The sequence below is a fragment of the Meles meles genome, chromosome 15 (genome assembly GCF_922984935.1).
Source record: "Meles meles chromosome 15, mMelMel3.1 paternal haplotype, whole genome shotgun sequence".
Taxonomy (NCBI): Eukaryota; Metazoa; Chordata; class Mammalia; order Carnivora; family Mustelidae; genus Meles; species Meles meles.
In genome coordinates this window covers 35,423,147-35,438,868 of record NC_060080.1, presented here as the reverse complement: position 1 = coordinate 35,438,868, position 15,722 = coordinate 35,423,147, and the positions used below count along the sequence as shown (strand labels likewise).

Here is a 15,722-nt window from a genome sequence, read left to right as displayed (position 1 = left end):
CCTCACATTTGAGATGCTGTCAGACCTCAATCTGTGTGCCTCTTCCTTAGGTTGACTTTGATTTGTATCTTTTTGTTATAATAAAATTGTCATAATACATATAGCCCTTTCCTGAGTTCTGAGATTTGCTCTAGAGAATTATCAAACCTGAAGGAGTGGTGGGAACTCCCAAATTTGTAGCTAGCTGGTCAGAAGAGTAGCCTAGGGACCCCCACATTTGTGGCTGGTGTCTGAAATGAGAGCAGTCCTGTGGAGTACTGTATCTTTAACCTGCGGAGTTTGACCTAATTCTGGGTAGTTGATATGAGAAGTCATTGTAGTGCTACAAAATAAAATAGCAATGAGTTTTTATGTACACACATACCAACCCACCCCCCAAAAATGGAACAATCCCAATCTACATTTGAATTTGAAAAATAATTATAGGAAGCAACATTGTATTTTTCTTAAAAAAATATTTAATTGGTAGTTTTCTAGAAGGAAAGTTTTTCATCTAATACAAAAGTGTGAAGGCAAGGGCACTTGGCTGGCTCAGTCAGAAGAGCTTGCGACTTTTGATCTTGGGGTGGGGAGTTCAAGCCCCATGTTGGGTATAGAGATTACTTAAATAAATACTATTTTTTTAAATGTGGTATATCAGGGCACCTGGGTCTCTCAGTTGGTTAAGTGACTGCCTTCAGCTCAGGTCATGATCCTGGAGGGAGTCCCGTATAGGGCTCCCTACTCAGCAAGGAGTCTGCTTCTCCCTCTGACCCTCTCTGCCTGATGCTCTGTCTCTCAAATAAGTAAATCTTTTAAAAAATATTTTATTTATTTGAGAAAGAATGAGAGAGAGGAGCAAGCATGAGAGGGGAGAAGTCAGAGGGAGAAGCAGACTCCCTGCCAAGCAAGGAGCTGGACATGGGACTCGATCCTGGGACTCCAGGATCATGACCTAAGCTGAAGGCAGAGGCTTAACCCACTGAGCCACCCAGATGCCCCAAATAAATAAATCTTTAAAAAAAAAATGTAGTATATCTGTACAGTAAAAAAATTTTTTATAAACAGTGTGAAATCAGAAACAAAACATGGGCAATACAAGTTTTTCAAATTAACACATGGTTAGTAAGCACCTACTGTCTGCTCATTTCTGAGAGGAAGTATAAGAAATTATCTGAAGCAGCTGATAATTTGATTCAGGAGACAAAGTGGCAAGCTGATAAAAAAAAATGCTTTAAATAGATCAAGACAGTAATAAGAACTACCCAAGACATCTTTCATTTTTAAAAACCTTAAGCACAGGGCGCCTGGGTGGCTCAGTGGGTTAAGCCTCTGCCTTCGGCTCAGGTCATGATCTCAGGATCCTGGGATCGAGCCCCGCATCGGGCTCTCTGCTCAGCAGGGAGCCTGCTTCCCCCTCTCTCTCTGCCTGCCTCTCTACATACTTGTGATCTCTCTCTGTCCAATAAATAAATAAAATCTTTTAAAAAATAAATAAATGAATAAAATTTTAAAAATAAAATTTAAAAAACTTAAGCAAATGCAAATGCTTTTACAATTTTAAGTCAGTAAGGTAGGACTTCACATCAGTGTTCAAGAGAATTCTTCCCTGATGAGAGGGTATTTGAAAAGGGTTCTCTTTATTAGGCTTCAGAGAAGTGGAGAGAGCATTCCAGGCTGGTGGAACAGGCAGGGGAGTGTGAAGATATCTCTGAGGTATGGCAAGCAAATTAGTTTGTCTATAACAGAGGTTCTTGTCAGGAGTAGCAGGAGGTTAAGGCAGAGTGAAGAGGGTGTTAAACGCCAAACTGAGGAGTGAGGATTTTTCTTGTAGACAGTACAGAGGCTTTCAGACAAGGCAGTGGGTACAGACTGAAAAGAATGGTTACCATAGCAGAGATACACAAGACAGATGTTAAGCAAAGACCAGCCACAAAGTTGCAGGTATCCAGGTATATAAAGTGACTTAAGTTGGGGTTAGAAAAGGGCACTGGGAGAAAAGGTAAGACACAGCAAACTAAGACAGTACTAATGTAGTAAATTTGCTATTTCTCTCCTGTATACTTTGGTTCTCTGGAAAGAAATTTCCATGATTTCTAGGTTTCTAGACTGGCATTCTGATCTCATCTGTCCAGATGCCTCCATTCATCCTGTGTGCCTGCACTTCTCTGCCTTAGCCAACCTGTTGGACCTCTAGATTCTGCCTGTCTGCATGGACCCACTTTGAACTGATTCCCTGAAGTCTAGGCTCAGTGACTTAAAATGCTTTAAGGACTGTCGTTAGTATAAGCTAATCTTTTTAGTCAAGACTCCTCTGCTCTCTGCCAGCTCCTACTCCTGGCTTCTCCACATAAATTTCAGATGCATCATGATACAAACTTGAGACCCAGTAAGCTTAGGGTTAACTATTACAGAAAATAAAGACATACAGACAGTAACAGACAAGGTAGGAAAAGTAGTTTAGCAATAGTTGGTATATCTGTATATCTGATGTTTTATAAAAGCAATTTTACTGAGGTGTAACTTACATACCATAAATTTCACCCATTTTGTGTGTGCAATTCAATAATTCTTAGTAAATTTACTAAATTGTTCAACCATCACCATAATCCAGTTTTAGGACATTTGCATCACCCCAATAAGATTCCTTCTAACATTCGCATTTACTCCCAGTTGCCTCTCCTGGTACCAGACAACCACTAATCTACTTTCACTCAGATTCCTTTCAGCTCTTGGTTTATGAATCTCAAGCCTAAAAGGAAGTTTTCCCACATACATTAAGTTCCCAGGGTTTCTCATTGGAGTAAAGCCTTAATATATGCTGAGGCCTGAATTATACTAGTGGGTTTTCCAGTTTTACCAAATTCAAAAAGTCACTCCAGTACACATTCTCTGATGTGCAAAATGGGTGGAACATTGGCCAAAGGCTTTTCCGCATGCATTCTATTCCCAGCTTTCTAACTAGCAGGGTGAGTTCACTGATATTTGTAAATGAAAGAGGTTTGGCTGAAGATTCTCGCACATTCACTACTTCCATAGTGTTTTTCTCAAAAATAAATTCTCTGATATTTATTGAGAGATGAGCTCTAAAAGGCCTTCAGTTCCCACCTTTATTGCTTTCAAAGACTTTTCTATGTGTTCTTGGTGCTTAGTAAGAGAAGAAGTATCACAGATGGCTTTTACCACCCTTGAGTTATCTGAAATTTATTTATTTACTTACTTACTTACTTTCTGAATAGTATGTGACTCAAGGCTGTGCCATACTCAGTGCATTGATAAGGCTTCTTGCCAGTAGAAACTGTCTGCTGTTGAATAATATGTGTCCTCTGACAAAAGCCTCTCCAAATCAATCACATTTACTTGGTTTCTCACTAATACGGATCCTCTGGTGTTTGATAAAGGGCGAGGTGTGACTGAAAGCCCACCTTCTCTCTTGACATCGAAAGAGCCTTTCTTTAGTATGTACTGTCTGGTGTTGAAGAAGACAGGTCTTCCAACGAAGTCTTCCCATATACATTACACATACAGGATCTCTCTCCAGGGTGTGTCACGGGAAAACTGTGTATGCTCCAGCTGAAAGCCTTCCTACGTTGACTGAATTCATACGGCTTTTTTTCCAGCATGACTTTTCTGATGTTTAATAAGGGATGCGGTATGAGCAAAGGCTCTCCCACATTCATTACAGTTGTAAGGTTTCTCTCCAGTATGAAATCTATAATGCTGAGTGAGAGATGAACTCTGGCTGAAGGCTCGCCCACATTTATTACATTTGTAAGGTTTCTCTCCAGTATGAAATCTGTAATGTACGATGAGAGATGAACTCTGGCTGAAGGTTCTCCCACATTCCCTGCATTCATAGGGCTTTTCTCCAGTGTGAGTTCTCTGGTGTTTAATAAGAGACGAAGTATGACCAAAGGCTCTCCCACATTCATTACATTTGTAGGGTTTCTCTCCAGTATGAAATCTGTAATGTAAAACAAGAGATGAACTCTGGCTGAAGGCTCTCCCACATTCACTGCATTCGTAGGGCTTTTCTCCAGTGTGAGTTCTCTGATGTTTAATAAGGGATGAAATATGACCAAAGGCTCTCCCACATTCACTGCATTCATAGGGCTTTTCTCCGGTGTGACATCTCTGATGGCGCCTCAGTTCTGACTGGAAATGGAAACACTTCCCACATTCATTACATTTACAAGGTTTCTTTCCTGGATGGCTTCTCTGGGAGTTACTTCTCCCTGAAGTCTGTCTGAATTCTGTGTCACATTTATAGGCTCCTTCTCCCATAGGAACACTGTGTTGGTTAACAAGGACTGATCTTAAGTCTAAACTTCTCCCAAATTCACTCCGTTCATGATCTAGCTTAAGGGTGGTAGGTTTGTGAGAGATTGTCATTCCTTTCAGATGTCTCTCCTGGATTTTTGGCTGTATCTCTAATTGGTCATCACAACCACGGGTTGCTTTCAGTTTGCAGAAGCAGAATTCATCTCTGATGTATTTTTCCACTGATGCTCTCTGGGGTAATTCTTCTTTGGAAATTCCCTGATTTAGTACCGATTCCTTGGCTTTAGGACTTTTCTCCCAGTCTGAGAGGGGAAAAAAGAAAAAAAAGACAAGACATTCTAATATTAACTGTTCCATGTGCCCAGAGGAAGTAAAGTCCTATACTGGATGTTAGGTAATTAAGCTTTAAAATAGTACCCGAGATGTTTACAGTTTCTTTAAAATATAGTGTATATCTGAAGGTTTTGGAATTATCAAGAGGTAATAAATTACTGAATGGAGATTAGGAAAATCTAAAAAAATAGTGTTTGGATTCCAGTACACAAGGTAAATCTAACATAAAGATGAGAAGAGGGTAGGAAGATGTCCTCCACAAAGTCCCCTCAGCATGTCAGTAATATATTACAGTATATAATTGTGACAGGCAGAATAGTTCTCCCCCAAAGACATCCATGCCCTAATCCCAAGAATTTGTAAATGTGTTATCTTACATGGCAAAAAGGACTTTGCAGATATGATTAAGGACCCAAACCTTTAGATGGGGAGATTATCCTGGATTATTCAGATGGGCCCAATCTAATCACATAAGTCCTTAATTAAAATCAGAGAACATTTCCTGGCTGGGTCAGAGAGATATGTGAGAACAACTCAGCCCACCATTTCTGGCTTTGAAGATAGAGTAAGGGCACGATGAGCCAAGGAATGTAGCAGTCTCTAGAAGCTGGAAATATTTCTCAGTTGACAGCCAGCAAGAAAACAGGGATCTCAGTTTCACAACTGCAAGAATTGGTTCTGGCAACAACTCAAATGACAGAAAACAGAATCTCCCCTAGCGACTCCAGAAAGGAACACACCTCTCCTGACATCTTTTGTGAGATCCATGCCAGATTTCTGACCTATGAACTATAACTAAACTTGTGTTTAAAGTCATTAAGTTTGTATTCGTTTGTTTCAGCAATAACAGAAAACTAATGTAATAATAGTAACACTTCTGAAGAGGTAAATGATTACTGATGCCAGTGCTCCCAGAAGCCATATTCTGAGTCAGTAGGTCTCATGTGGCCCCTGGAGATCTGGATCTTTAACAAGCTCCCTGAGAGATTCTAAAACACAGCCATGTTTGTAGAGCACTGTCAAGACTAGATCCAGAGGTCACACCCTTGCTCGCATTCTAGAAGGAAAAAAGATCAAGAAAATATGAATATAGCAGAGATTAGCAACTTCACTCTCTGTTCTCTATTCTAGGCTCCTTTAATGAGGCCCAGCCTGTGCTCCCAGGATATGAGCACTTATTTCCTGAGATTTATCTCTGACCCAGGGCTATGATTCTACCTGAGATCGATACTGACACAGACTGTCACCTTCCTCCATTGTGCCTTGGTTACACATGGCAGGCAGAAGAGCTTGAGTCCAGAATTCTACTCCAAGAGGTGAGGCCCATCAGGTACTCTCAAGTTACCTAGGAACACATGGTCTCAAAGAGGTGACATCAATAGACAGAAAGGAGTAATTTTTGTTCCTGGAACCACCTCTGTTGAAGCTCAGCTTGATCAAACATGAAGTGTCTCTGCCTTGATCTTCTTGACATCTACCATCTGTCCTTGCCTGTAACCCTTTAATTTCTAGGCTACTCTACTGTTTGGTCTTTCACTAACTCTCTTAACCCTGCTGGCATAGGAGAGCCTGGCCATTTACAACTGTCAATCCTTTGATTCCATCCAACATCGTCCATATGACATCTAGTGATGCTGAGTGGCACCAAGAACCCAGAAAACGTGGGCAGAGATGGGTTCCAAAGTGTAAATGCTAGAGAAGAAAATGAGCATCTCTTCTTTCTGACACCAGACATAATTACAAAAGCCTGAGAATATTCAAAATACTGCAGTGGAGAGCTCCTGACAAGTGGTCTTACCTTCTCAAAGGAGAGCCCTGTGAGCAAGGGTTCAGGGCAATTTCTCACCCATGGCTGGTCCTTATTACGTGTGATGTTGCTTAGTTCTCATTCACTCACCTGTTGAGATTTCTCCCTCTATTACACAGGGTTCTTTTCCTTTCTCCAACTGGGAGATGACATATGGTTTAGCCACTGGAAGCCCTGATGGTAGAGAAAGAAAAGGACCATGACTCTGTATGTTAGAGGCCAAGGCTTTGGCTCTAGATCTTTCTGAGGGAGATCAAACTGTAAGTGTAGAAAGCCTCCAAAGAATAGGCACTGTAAAATATTAGGAGCAGAATCATGAAACTTCATATGGAGCAGAACTTTTTCTAGGAATGAGGACCCCAAGAACAATGTAAATGTCTGATTCCATAACCCCAGGGCAAAACTCAGCAAATAGGCCTAGAAACCCCAAGCTTTTAAACACCGATAAAATAAGATGGCAGACCTGACAGGCAGGCTTTGGGCTTTGGAGGAGCTGAGCTCACCCAGAGAGGCCAGGTTCTTGAAGTTCTCCAGCATCACTACCCTGTAGAGGTCCTTTTGAGCAGGGTCCAGCTGTCCCCATTCCCACTGGGTGAATTCCACAGCTACATCCTCGAATGTCATCAGATCCTGAAACACAGAAAATACTCTTGTACCCTAAGGGAGCACACTAGCAGCCCCAGGGAAAAGAGTGGGTGGATGTCTGAGTAAAACCTTAGGACGTAGAAGGGATTCCAAGAGTTTCTAGCTATCCCAATGCCCAGTGTTTTTTGTTTGTTTGTTTGGATTTTTTTAGATTTTATTTATTTATTTGACAGAGATCACAAGTAGGCAGAGATGGTGGGGAGAGGTTAGCAGGCTCCCCACTAAGCAGAGAGCTTGATGCAGGGCTTGATCTCAGGATCATGACCTGAGCCGAAGGTAGAGGCTTTAACCCACTGAGCCACCCAGGCGCCCCACCAATGCCCAGTTTTGGGTCTTGTCATCCCCAAAATATTTTAAGCTGCTCCAGGGATTGTATTATTGTTACTACTTGGATCCTACCCACTGATGCCGACTTGTCAGTATCACACTGCTTAGAAATATAATCAGGATCTCAAGATCTCAGGCCCACAGAGACAGTCTGCTTACATAAGGGAGGTAAATGCAATCCATTTCTTCCATTTTCCACATAGTTGCATTTAATTAGAATGAACTAGAAGTAACAGACTAATATGTTTTGCATTCCTTTTTTCTTAAGATGTATTTACTTATTTGAGAGAGAGCATGAGTGAGTGTGGGAGAGGCACAGAGACAGGAGAGAGAAACTCCAGCAGACTCCTCACTGAGCTTGGAGCCTGACATGGGGAGCCATCCCAAGACCCCGAGATCATGACCTGAGCCCAAACCAATAGTTGGATGCTTAACCAACTGTGCGGCCCAGAGGCCGCTGTTTTGCATTCTCAAATGCACTAGTATCAACAGTCTCCAACTATTTTTGAAACTTGTGGCCTATGATGCCTGGGTGGCTCAGTTGGTTGGGCAGTTGCCTTCGGCTCAGGTCATGGTCCCGGCATCCTGGGATCGAGTCCCACATCGGGCTCCTTGCTCGGCAGGGAGCCTGCTTCTTCCTCTGCCTCTGCCTGCCTCTCTGTCTGACAAATAATAAATAAAATCTTTAAAAAAAAAAAAAAAGACAATTTTTACTAAGTCCAAATCAAATAATTGGGAATTTATAATAATATATCACCACCACAACACAGTTCAGTGAAAGTATATCCAGTGGCCTTATAACAAATCAGTAAGTCTTTTGTGAGTTTGATTAACACGAATCCTCTCCCCCAAACTCTAATCACTTTTCGTCCCTACCCATTCAATGCCTGAATTTGAAAAACTGACAGACCCTGAATCCCAGGTCCCCACAAGGTACAACCATTCTGTGGGTCCCAGTCAGGACTCTCCTGTCATCCTCTGTAACAGCAATTAGAACACCTCCCATCTCACTGTTAAATCCCTGTTACTTTTCCCAAAATATGTTTAGAAATCAAATCCCATTTAGGCATTGATTCCATAAAATAAGTCAAAGTAAAATTTTACATTAACATGAAAGTCAGTCCAAAATAGTCAAATATGGAAAACTCACTGCTACAGTAACCTCTTGTGATGGATTATATTATTTGTTCAAAATAATCACTGGCTCTCGCTACAGGATTGAGTTCCCTGCCCCAACAACCCAGGGGTAGTCAAATAATCTGTTTTCACAAATGGAATGTAAAACAGGTAATGCAGGCAAGTTTGTATAAGTCTTTGAGAGTTTGCTGTTGTTATTACAGTGTAACTAGCCTAAACCAACTCATTAAGAAACTAGTACTTAATGTAGGGTTCTGCCATAACAAAAAGCCTAAAATATCTGACTTTGGCTTCAGGGCCAGTAGTAAAGAAACCTACTGGTAAGATAACAACCTACATGATTTGGTGGTGAACCGTGTGCTAAAACTGTTGTCAGCAGTAACTGCAAAGATGAACAATGTAAGCATGAACTTGTGATGTTACGAGAAGAGGCTGGAACATCAGTAGTGTGAGCTGGTTGTTACTGGCAGAATCTGACAAAATATTACAAGAAAAAAAATGAGCTTAAGAGTTTGTGAGTTTGCAAAATAAAAATGGAAGGCAAAAGAAAGTGTCTAGAAATTCCAGGACTTGGAGAGTTAGAGATTAAACCAGTTCTCGTTTCCAATTGGTCAAAGACAATGTAGTAAGGCTTTTGCAGTGACAGAGGATGATTAAAACTCAACCTAAGGGAAGGACCAAATTATGAGTGTGGTAATCAAACCTTTTGCTTAAACCTCTGAATAATTCCAGATGGCTCCCAGGATATCTTTACAGCAACCAAACTGCTTACTGTCTAAAAGAACTCGGGCTATCCCGAGAAAAACCCTCAAAGCTCCACAATTAAGCCTAAAGGATATATTTTAAAAAGAACTGTGGGTAAAACTTGACACATGGAAGTGACAGAAAACAAATACATTAAAAGCTGATTACATTTTGAGAGTTACACTGAACGTCCATGACTTGAAAAAATCCTTGGGCCATCAACCTACTCAGGCAGGATGAAAAAGCTGCCTAGCCCTCAAGTGAGTTTATTCTCCAATATCATTTCCTATATGACCAAGGAGGATACTGCAAAAGGAACTCGTGGGGCAGAGCCAAGAGCTAAGGAAAACATGGGACTGAGGAGCTCCACCCGGGGAACAGAACCCGGACAGAACCAAAAGACTTCCCAGTCCCAAGATCAGTTGTTCTTACCAAGTCTGCCAAGTGGATTATCTTAATGGTTATGGACCTGAGACTGCTGGGCTTCTCCCTTGCTTCCCTGTTTTGAATAGGGGTGCTTACTATGTTATCCTTTTCCACTGTACGTTGGATATATGGATTTGGGCAGTTTGTCCTTTTAGTTCATAGGTCTCCAGATCCAGAGGAGAAACATCCAGACCTGATGTTGAGGCCATCACCCCATCCAGGACTTTGATCTTGATGTTCCTACTAGGCAACTAAATGGAGTTTTGGGGTTATCTCTTGGGTAGAGAATTTGTGTGGAGGAAGGCAAGTTAATTTTTGTAAGAAAACTGACAGTGGTAGACTCATTAGTTGTTCAAAATAGTCACTGTCCCACCCCTGGCGCCCCTCACTATGGAAGACTTATATTTCCACCTCACTGACATTAGACTTGGCCACATGACTTGCTTCAGCCAATGGGCTGTGGGTAGAAGCAACACATGTCCTTCGTGGACAGAAGCCAGAAGAACCATCTCCTGGTTCTGACATTGCATTTCTCCCTGCCACATAACATATCCCAGAGGAAGATGAATCCTTCAGCCTAAATCCCAGAGCAAAGTCACAGCCAGTCCACTACTGATGCGTAACAAAGGAGAAATACACCTTTGTTACTATGGGCCATTGAGATCTATAGGCCATTGTCACCACTGTATAACTAGATTAAGCTCTCTGATATACCTCTGAATGGGTACATCAAGGCCGAAGAGGTTTAAACTCTATTTATTACTCTACTAGTTATTTGTGAGACTTCCCTACTAGTTGGCGTTTCCCCCATTTGCACAATATCCATCATTAAGCTAGAATACATGAAACTATCATTTAGGTAGTCCCAAGATGGTACCACATTGGCATCCATGCCAGGAAGCCATGCAGTCTGGCATCCACAGCCCTCCACTTGGTTCTCCAGACCACTACAGCCAACCCTGAATCCACTTCTGGAGTCAGTCACCATTATTCCCTCTACCCCCATCACAACTGCAGCTCACAAGGACTAAGCAGTTACCATTTGCCAGAAGATGGCAGCAATGATATGAGCTAGCTGCATTACTGAGTGGTTAAGATCTCAGAGCCAGACGACCCAGATCTGAAACTAGAATGCCTTCCTTATAAGCCAGATAACCATAAACAAGTTACCTTATCTCTCTATGCCTTGGCTTTCTCAGTTGCCTCTCTGAGCCTCAGATACCATTCTTCAGAATGAGAATGTTTGAAAGATGAAATGAGTTTGTTCAAGTAAACTGTGTAGAATACACATAGATACATATTTATTCTCAGTACATAATGGCTATTACTGCTTTCATCATTATCATTAACATGATTACCATCTTCATTTTACAGTTGGCAAAAACAATGCATAGAGAAGTCGGGTGAGTCTTCTAGCAAGGAAGTAGTGCGTTAAGTCTATCTCCTCCCTAATCCAGGAAGATAACATCTGAACAGGGACATAGACTCAAATGGCTTCCCCACCTGTCTATACCCTCAGAACCTTGTCCCTCTTCTCCATGAGCCTTCCCCCAGCCTCTGCAGCACAGGCTGATTTTTCCTTTTACTAAACTTTGAAGGCAAGGCCTATCCGCGCCACTCCCATCTGTCATTAAATCATGCATATCCTCACTGTGACAGGGGCTGCATCCTAGGTACCAGAGTCCTCTCCCTTCTGTGGTAGTGACATTCTTTCAAGGCCAGGGCCCTCTCACATTACTTGGTACTCACTGCAGTGTTCATGACAAATAAACCAAAGGATCTGAGTGAGTACATATGGAGCAGAGAGGAGAGGGTCCTGGAAAGGGCCAGGGAGGCCAGCATCCGCCTTGATGGGCTCAGGCTCCTACAGAGCAGGAATTGGGGTCAGTTCCCCTTGGCATTGAACAAAGGGGCTCCAGAGAAAAGGGGGCAAAGAAAGACATCCGTAGTTCAGTCATTTGAGAAAAAAATGAAGAGAACCTCAACTCACCTGGGGCCTGGCTTTCAGGAATAAACTGGTTGTTCCCTTTTCTCCTGGGTATCTCTCTGGAGGAAGAGGAGGGTCCTGAGAAGGGAGAACTAGGAAGGTAAAAGGAGCCATAAGGAAGGCTAACCCCATGGCCTTTGCAGCTCCCAGACTCCCCACACTAGAGACCCCTGAAGACTCAGTGTGTCACCTCCTTGGTTCTGGGGACCGAGCTGGGTCAAAGGGAGCTGAGTGACAGCCTCTAGCTATCCCACATGAGAGAGAAGTGCACAAACTCCCCACTCCCTTCATGTCCAAAGGCCACAGCAGGCTGCAGGTAACTTAGGTTTCACCGTAGCTTGGCCACTCCACTGGATAGTTATTTACTGGGCATCCACAATATAAACGTGGAGAAGACTTTCAAGAAACTTTAAATCTAGCCTGCGGTATAAGACAGGTTAAGAATACAAAACAAGGCCCAGGGCAAGGCCACAGAGGGATATAGACTCTAAGGGAAAGCAAGTCACACCTTTCCCCTCATCCTTGGGAAGCCAGCTCAAAGGTCGGTTCTTCCTGAGAAGTTCCCAAGCATCCTTAGGTCTCTGCAACCATACTTTGCAAGTCCCTCTATGATAGGGTTTTGTACCTTACTGCTTTTAAAGCCTGAAAATCAACTGCACCAGGTAAGTGGTCATAGCTAACAACAACAATAAAAGCATGGGTGGCAAGCAGCATGGTACAGTACAGGTCAGCACTTCTCAAACTTGATGTGTGTATGGATTCCTGAGGATCTTCTTAAACAGACTCTGATTCAGTAAATGTAGGGTAGGGCCTGAGAGCCTGCATTTCTAAGGAATTTTGAGATGATTCCTGTGCTGATGGTCTACAGAAAACAGGCATAAAGGAATACAGAGAAGGTGGTAGTCCCAGAGATGCAGCCCAGTTCTTCCATTGGCCAGTCTTGTGACCTTGAGCATTTGCACTGAAGAATGAAAAGTCAAATTAAAATGCCCTTTGGTGAAGGGCAGTCGATTCTAAATTTATAAAGGAATAGCTTAAAACCTCCTGGGTCACCTAGATTGCCTCCTCCCAAACACTAGTTAAAGAGTGGCTACAGGAGGTGCCCCCCCCCCCCCACCATGTGCACTGCTAATCTTGTACACGGTTGAGCTAGAGGAATCTTATCAATGAAGCAATCAAGGAAAGGACCGACAGGCTCTAAATGGCCCCACTGCCCTCTGATCTCTGGCCAAGAGCCACTCCCCCACAGCTTTGTATTGTTCACCCTCTCCCTCCCACACAGGAAGAGATCCTCTCCCGCCCGCTACGCTCTCCTCTGGCCTTTGGGAAGACTTCCTTGGCCATCCCCTCCACTTTTACCATGTTATCTGGATACTGGGACCTCATGCTCCTGGGCCTGGCAAATTAGGAAATGCCACAGGGAAGACGGTTACAGGGTCTGCCCCGTCACTGGAGTCCCCGGCTTCTTTCTAGAGTCGTTCTTCTCCTCGGCCCACTACTAACTCCCCAGAAGGGCTTCTGGCCCTCTGCATCCTCGAGAGCCAAACCTGATGCTGTGGAGTCCATAGCTGGGGCTAAGGGGCGACGTCCTTTCACTAGGTCCAAATCTCTGTTCTGCGGCCGCAGCCCTGCGGTCCTCCCTACGATTCAGGGAGCAGGGAGTACGCTGGGTGACTTCGGGCATTCCCACTCCGCGCGGTGACGCCCAGCCGATCCGCACGGCCCTGAGCAGGGATATCAAACCCGGACTGACGCCCCGGCGCGGAGTTCGGCCGCCCGCGGAGGGGCCGTTCCCCCGCTTTCAGGCGCGCTCTCAGACCCCTCGCGAGCCGGGCCTGGGCGCACTGGCGCCGCTCCGCCGCCCTTCTCAGGACCAGGCTCTGGAACCCGGTTCCCTTGCAGACCCACACCCACAGTGATGACTACACCACCAGGGGGTACGTCCGTAGCCACGCCTGCGACCTCGGGGGCCAGTGTGCCTCCGCGGCCCTAAGACAGCAGGGATTCGGGAGAGAGCCTCACAGGGACACGGACCGGCCCTGCAACTCTGTCCCCTAGCTCTAGGCCCCCATAGCCCCTCGCAGGCAGGCAGACGGAGGAGCACTCCCAACTCTGTCACGGGCTGGGGAGCGGTGCCCGCGATAAGCCCACGCGCCCGAAGTCACAGATCCCACAAAGAGTAAAGCCCTCCCTGACCCCAGACCCATCCCCCGAGCCCAGACCGTCCCGAGCCTGCGCAGACGGGCCACCTCGCGGGGGTCAAACACGCGAGTGTCCGGGGCGGGGCGAGTGGCGCCTGCGCCGTGGGGGCCAGAGAGACCGGTCCTGATGGTGCCGGCGGGTAGTCCTCTGGGAGCGGCACTGTTAGCCACCGACCGGGGTGGAGGGTTTCCCGGGCTCTCACCACCAGCTGGGAACTGAGAACAACTTCCATTTTAGGCTCCATAGCCAGGTTTGGGGCTGTCCAACCAGAAGCCACTGGAAATTTGTTAAAAAGAGAAGCCTGAGCCCTACCCTGAATCTGCCAAATAAGGATTTACAGGAGACTGTCTAGGCATATCTCTTACAGAGTGCCCAGGACATACAGATGGCTTATTGCTAGTTACTAACTGCTATTCTACAGGCCGTCCCGTGCCTCTCCGCCTTCCTCCCACTGCTCCAAGTTCTGAGTTCAGAGAAGGGTCAACGAAGAAACGACTATGGACTCCTTACTGCTCCAGAAACGAGTATCATTTACGACCTAAAGAAGTGTAGAAATGGTCTGAATATTAAAACGATGGCTCTCAGGAGGCAGTCCTTAGTCAGAGAGGGGACTTGTGAGGACTGAGTGGTTTATAGACCCTATCTAGTGGTTCTGGGGCAACCCATTAAGTCAGGGCAAAACCCACCATTTTCCCCTCTTGCTTTTCAATCTGTCACTTTTTCCCAGCACTCACGGTGGCACACATGGCCAGGATGGCATAGCAAGTACCCAAAAAGCAAGCCCTCTTCCTCTGGGGCGGGGAGGGGGCCAGCAGGCGACGTGGGGGGGGGGGGGGCAGCCAGGGAACCGTGGTTTTGGCCCAGGAGTTTCTGTTCTCTTCTGTGCTCTGGAACCAAGAAGGGAAAGGGATGGACAAATGAGGAAAAAAATGTCATCTCATTTGTAACTTAGCACGACTAGACAGAAATGGAACTGCTTCAGATTATCTTGAGGAGTGCCCTCTGTGTCTGGTGTGCCTTTTGGCATTGGCCTGTTACAGTGTCTGAAATTTCCGTCCTCTTAAATTCAGGACAGAGCCTGATCCAGAGGCCTATGTCACAATGCACATGTTACCCAGAGAGTTAATCAATAGCTTAACAAGGATGTCCCCTCTTCCAGACTGTTCTCATGTGCCACTCGAGGTCAACTACTGTTAGGTAGCTCTGGTTCCCAGCAACCCAGTAAGTTTGTGCACTGCCCCTAACATTCTCTTTTGCTGCTCCTTTATAGTCAAACATTTCTCCCATTCCAACCCAGTGTGACTACTGTTCTGTACCCATAGTTTTGCCTTTTACAGAATGTCATATAAACAGGATTATATCGTATGTAGCTTTTTAAAAAAGAGTTTATTTATTTATTTGACAGAGAGAGATCACAAGTAGGCAGAGGCAGGCAGAGAGAGAGAGGAGGAAGCAGGCTCCCTGCTGAGCAGAGAGCCCGATTTAGGGCTCGATCCCAGGACTCTAGGATCATGACCTGAGGTGAAGGCAGAGGCTTTAACCCACTGAGCCACCCAGGCACCCCTAGTACGTAACATTTTGAAAGTGGCTTTTATCACTCAGCATAAAGCCCTTGAGATCCATCTCTGTTGTCATGGGGATCAATAGTTCATTCCTTTGTACTCTTGACTCTAGCTGTCCTGTAAGGAAGGCTGTCTTAAGGAGCCATACACCACATCCACTTACATCCTATTTATAAGAACACTTGGCCACATCTAGCTGCAGAGAAATGTGCCTTTAAACATGTGCCTGGCTAAAATTCTATTGCCTTGGAAGATGGAGAGAAAAAAAAAAAAAAAAACAGAAGACATCAGA

General features: G+C 44.7%; 1 protein-coding gene across 6 annotated transcripts; it reads right to left on the bottom strand.

The window, feature by feature from the left end:
• Positions 1 to 2,701: 2,701 nt before the first annotated feature.
• On the bottom strand, positions 2,702 to 13,862 carry ZNF514 (zinc finger protein 514). 6 transcript variants are annotated; one of them, XM_045979809.1, is made up of 5 exons: positions 13,214 to 13,862; positions 11,670 to 11,758; positions 6,904 to 7,030; positions 6,491 to 6,574; positions 2,702 to 4,562 (listed from the first exon to the last, which is right to left on the bottom strand). In XM_045979809.1, exons 1-5 carry the CDS (start codon positions 13,230 to 13,232, stop codon positions 3,580 to 3,582), a joined length of 1,302 nt encoding a protein of 433 aa, XP_045835765.1. In that variant the 5' UTR covers positions 13,233 to 13,862; the 3' UTR covers positions 2,702 to 3,579. The 6 variants fall into 6 exon arrangements, with proteins under 6 accessions (XP_045835765.1, XP_045835767.1, XP_045835766.1 ...); XM_045979811.1 differs by having other exon boundaries at positions 11,670 to 11,744; XM_045979810.1 differs by having other exon boundaries at positions 11,670 to 11,725.
• Between the last annotated feature and the right edge of the window lie 1,860 nt (positions 13,863 to 15,722).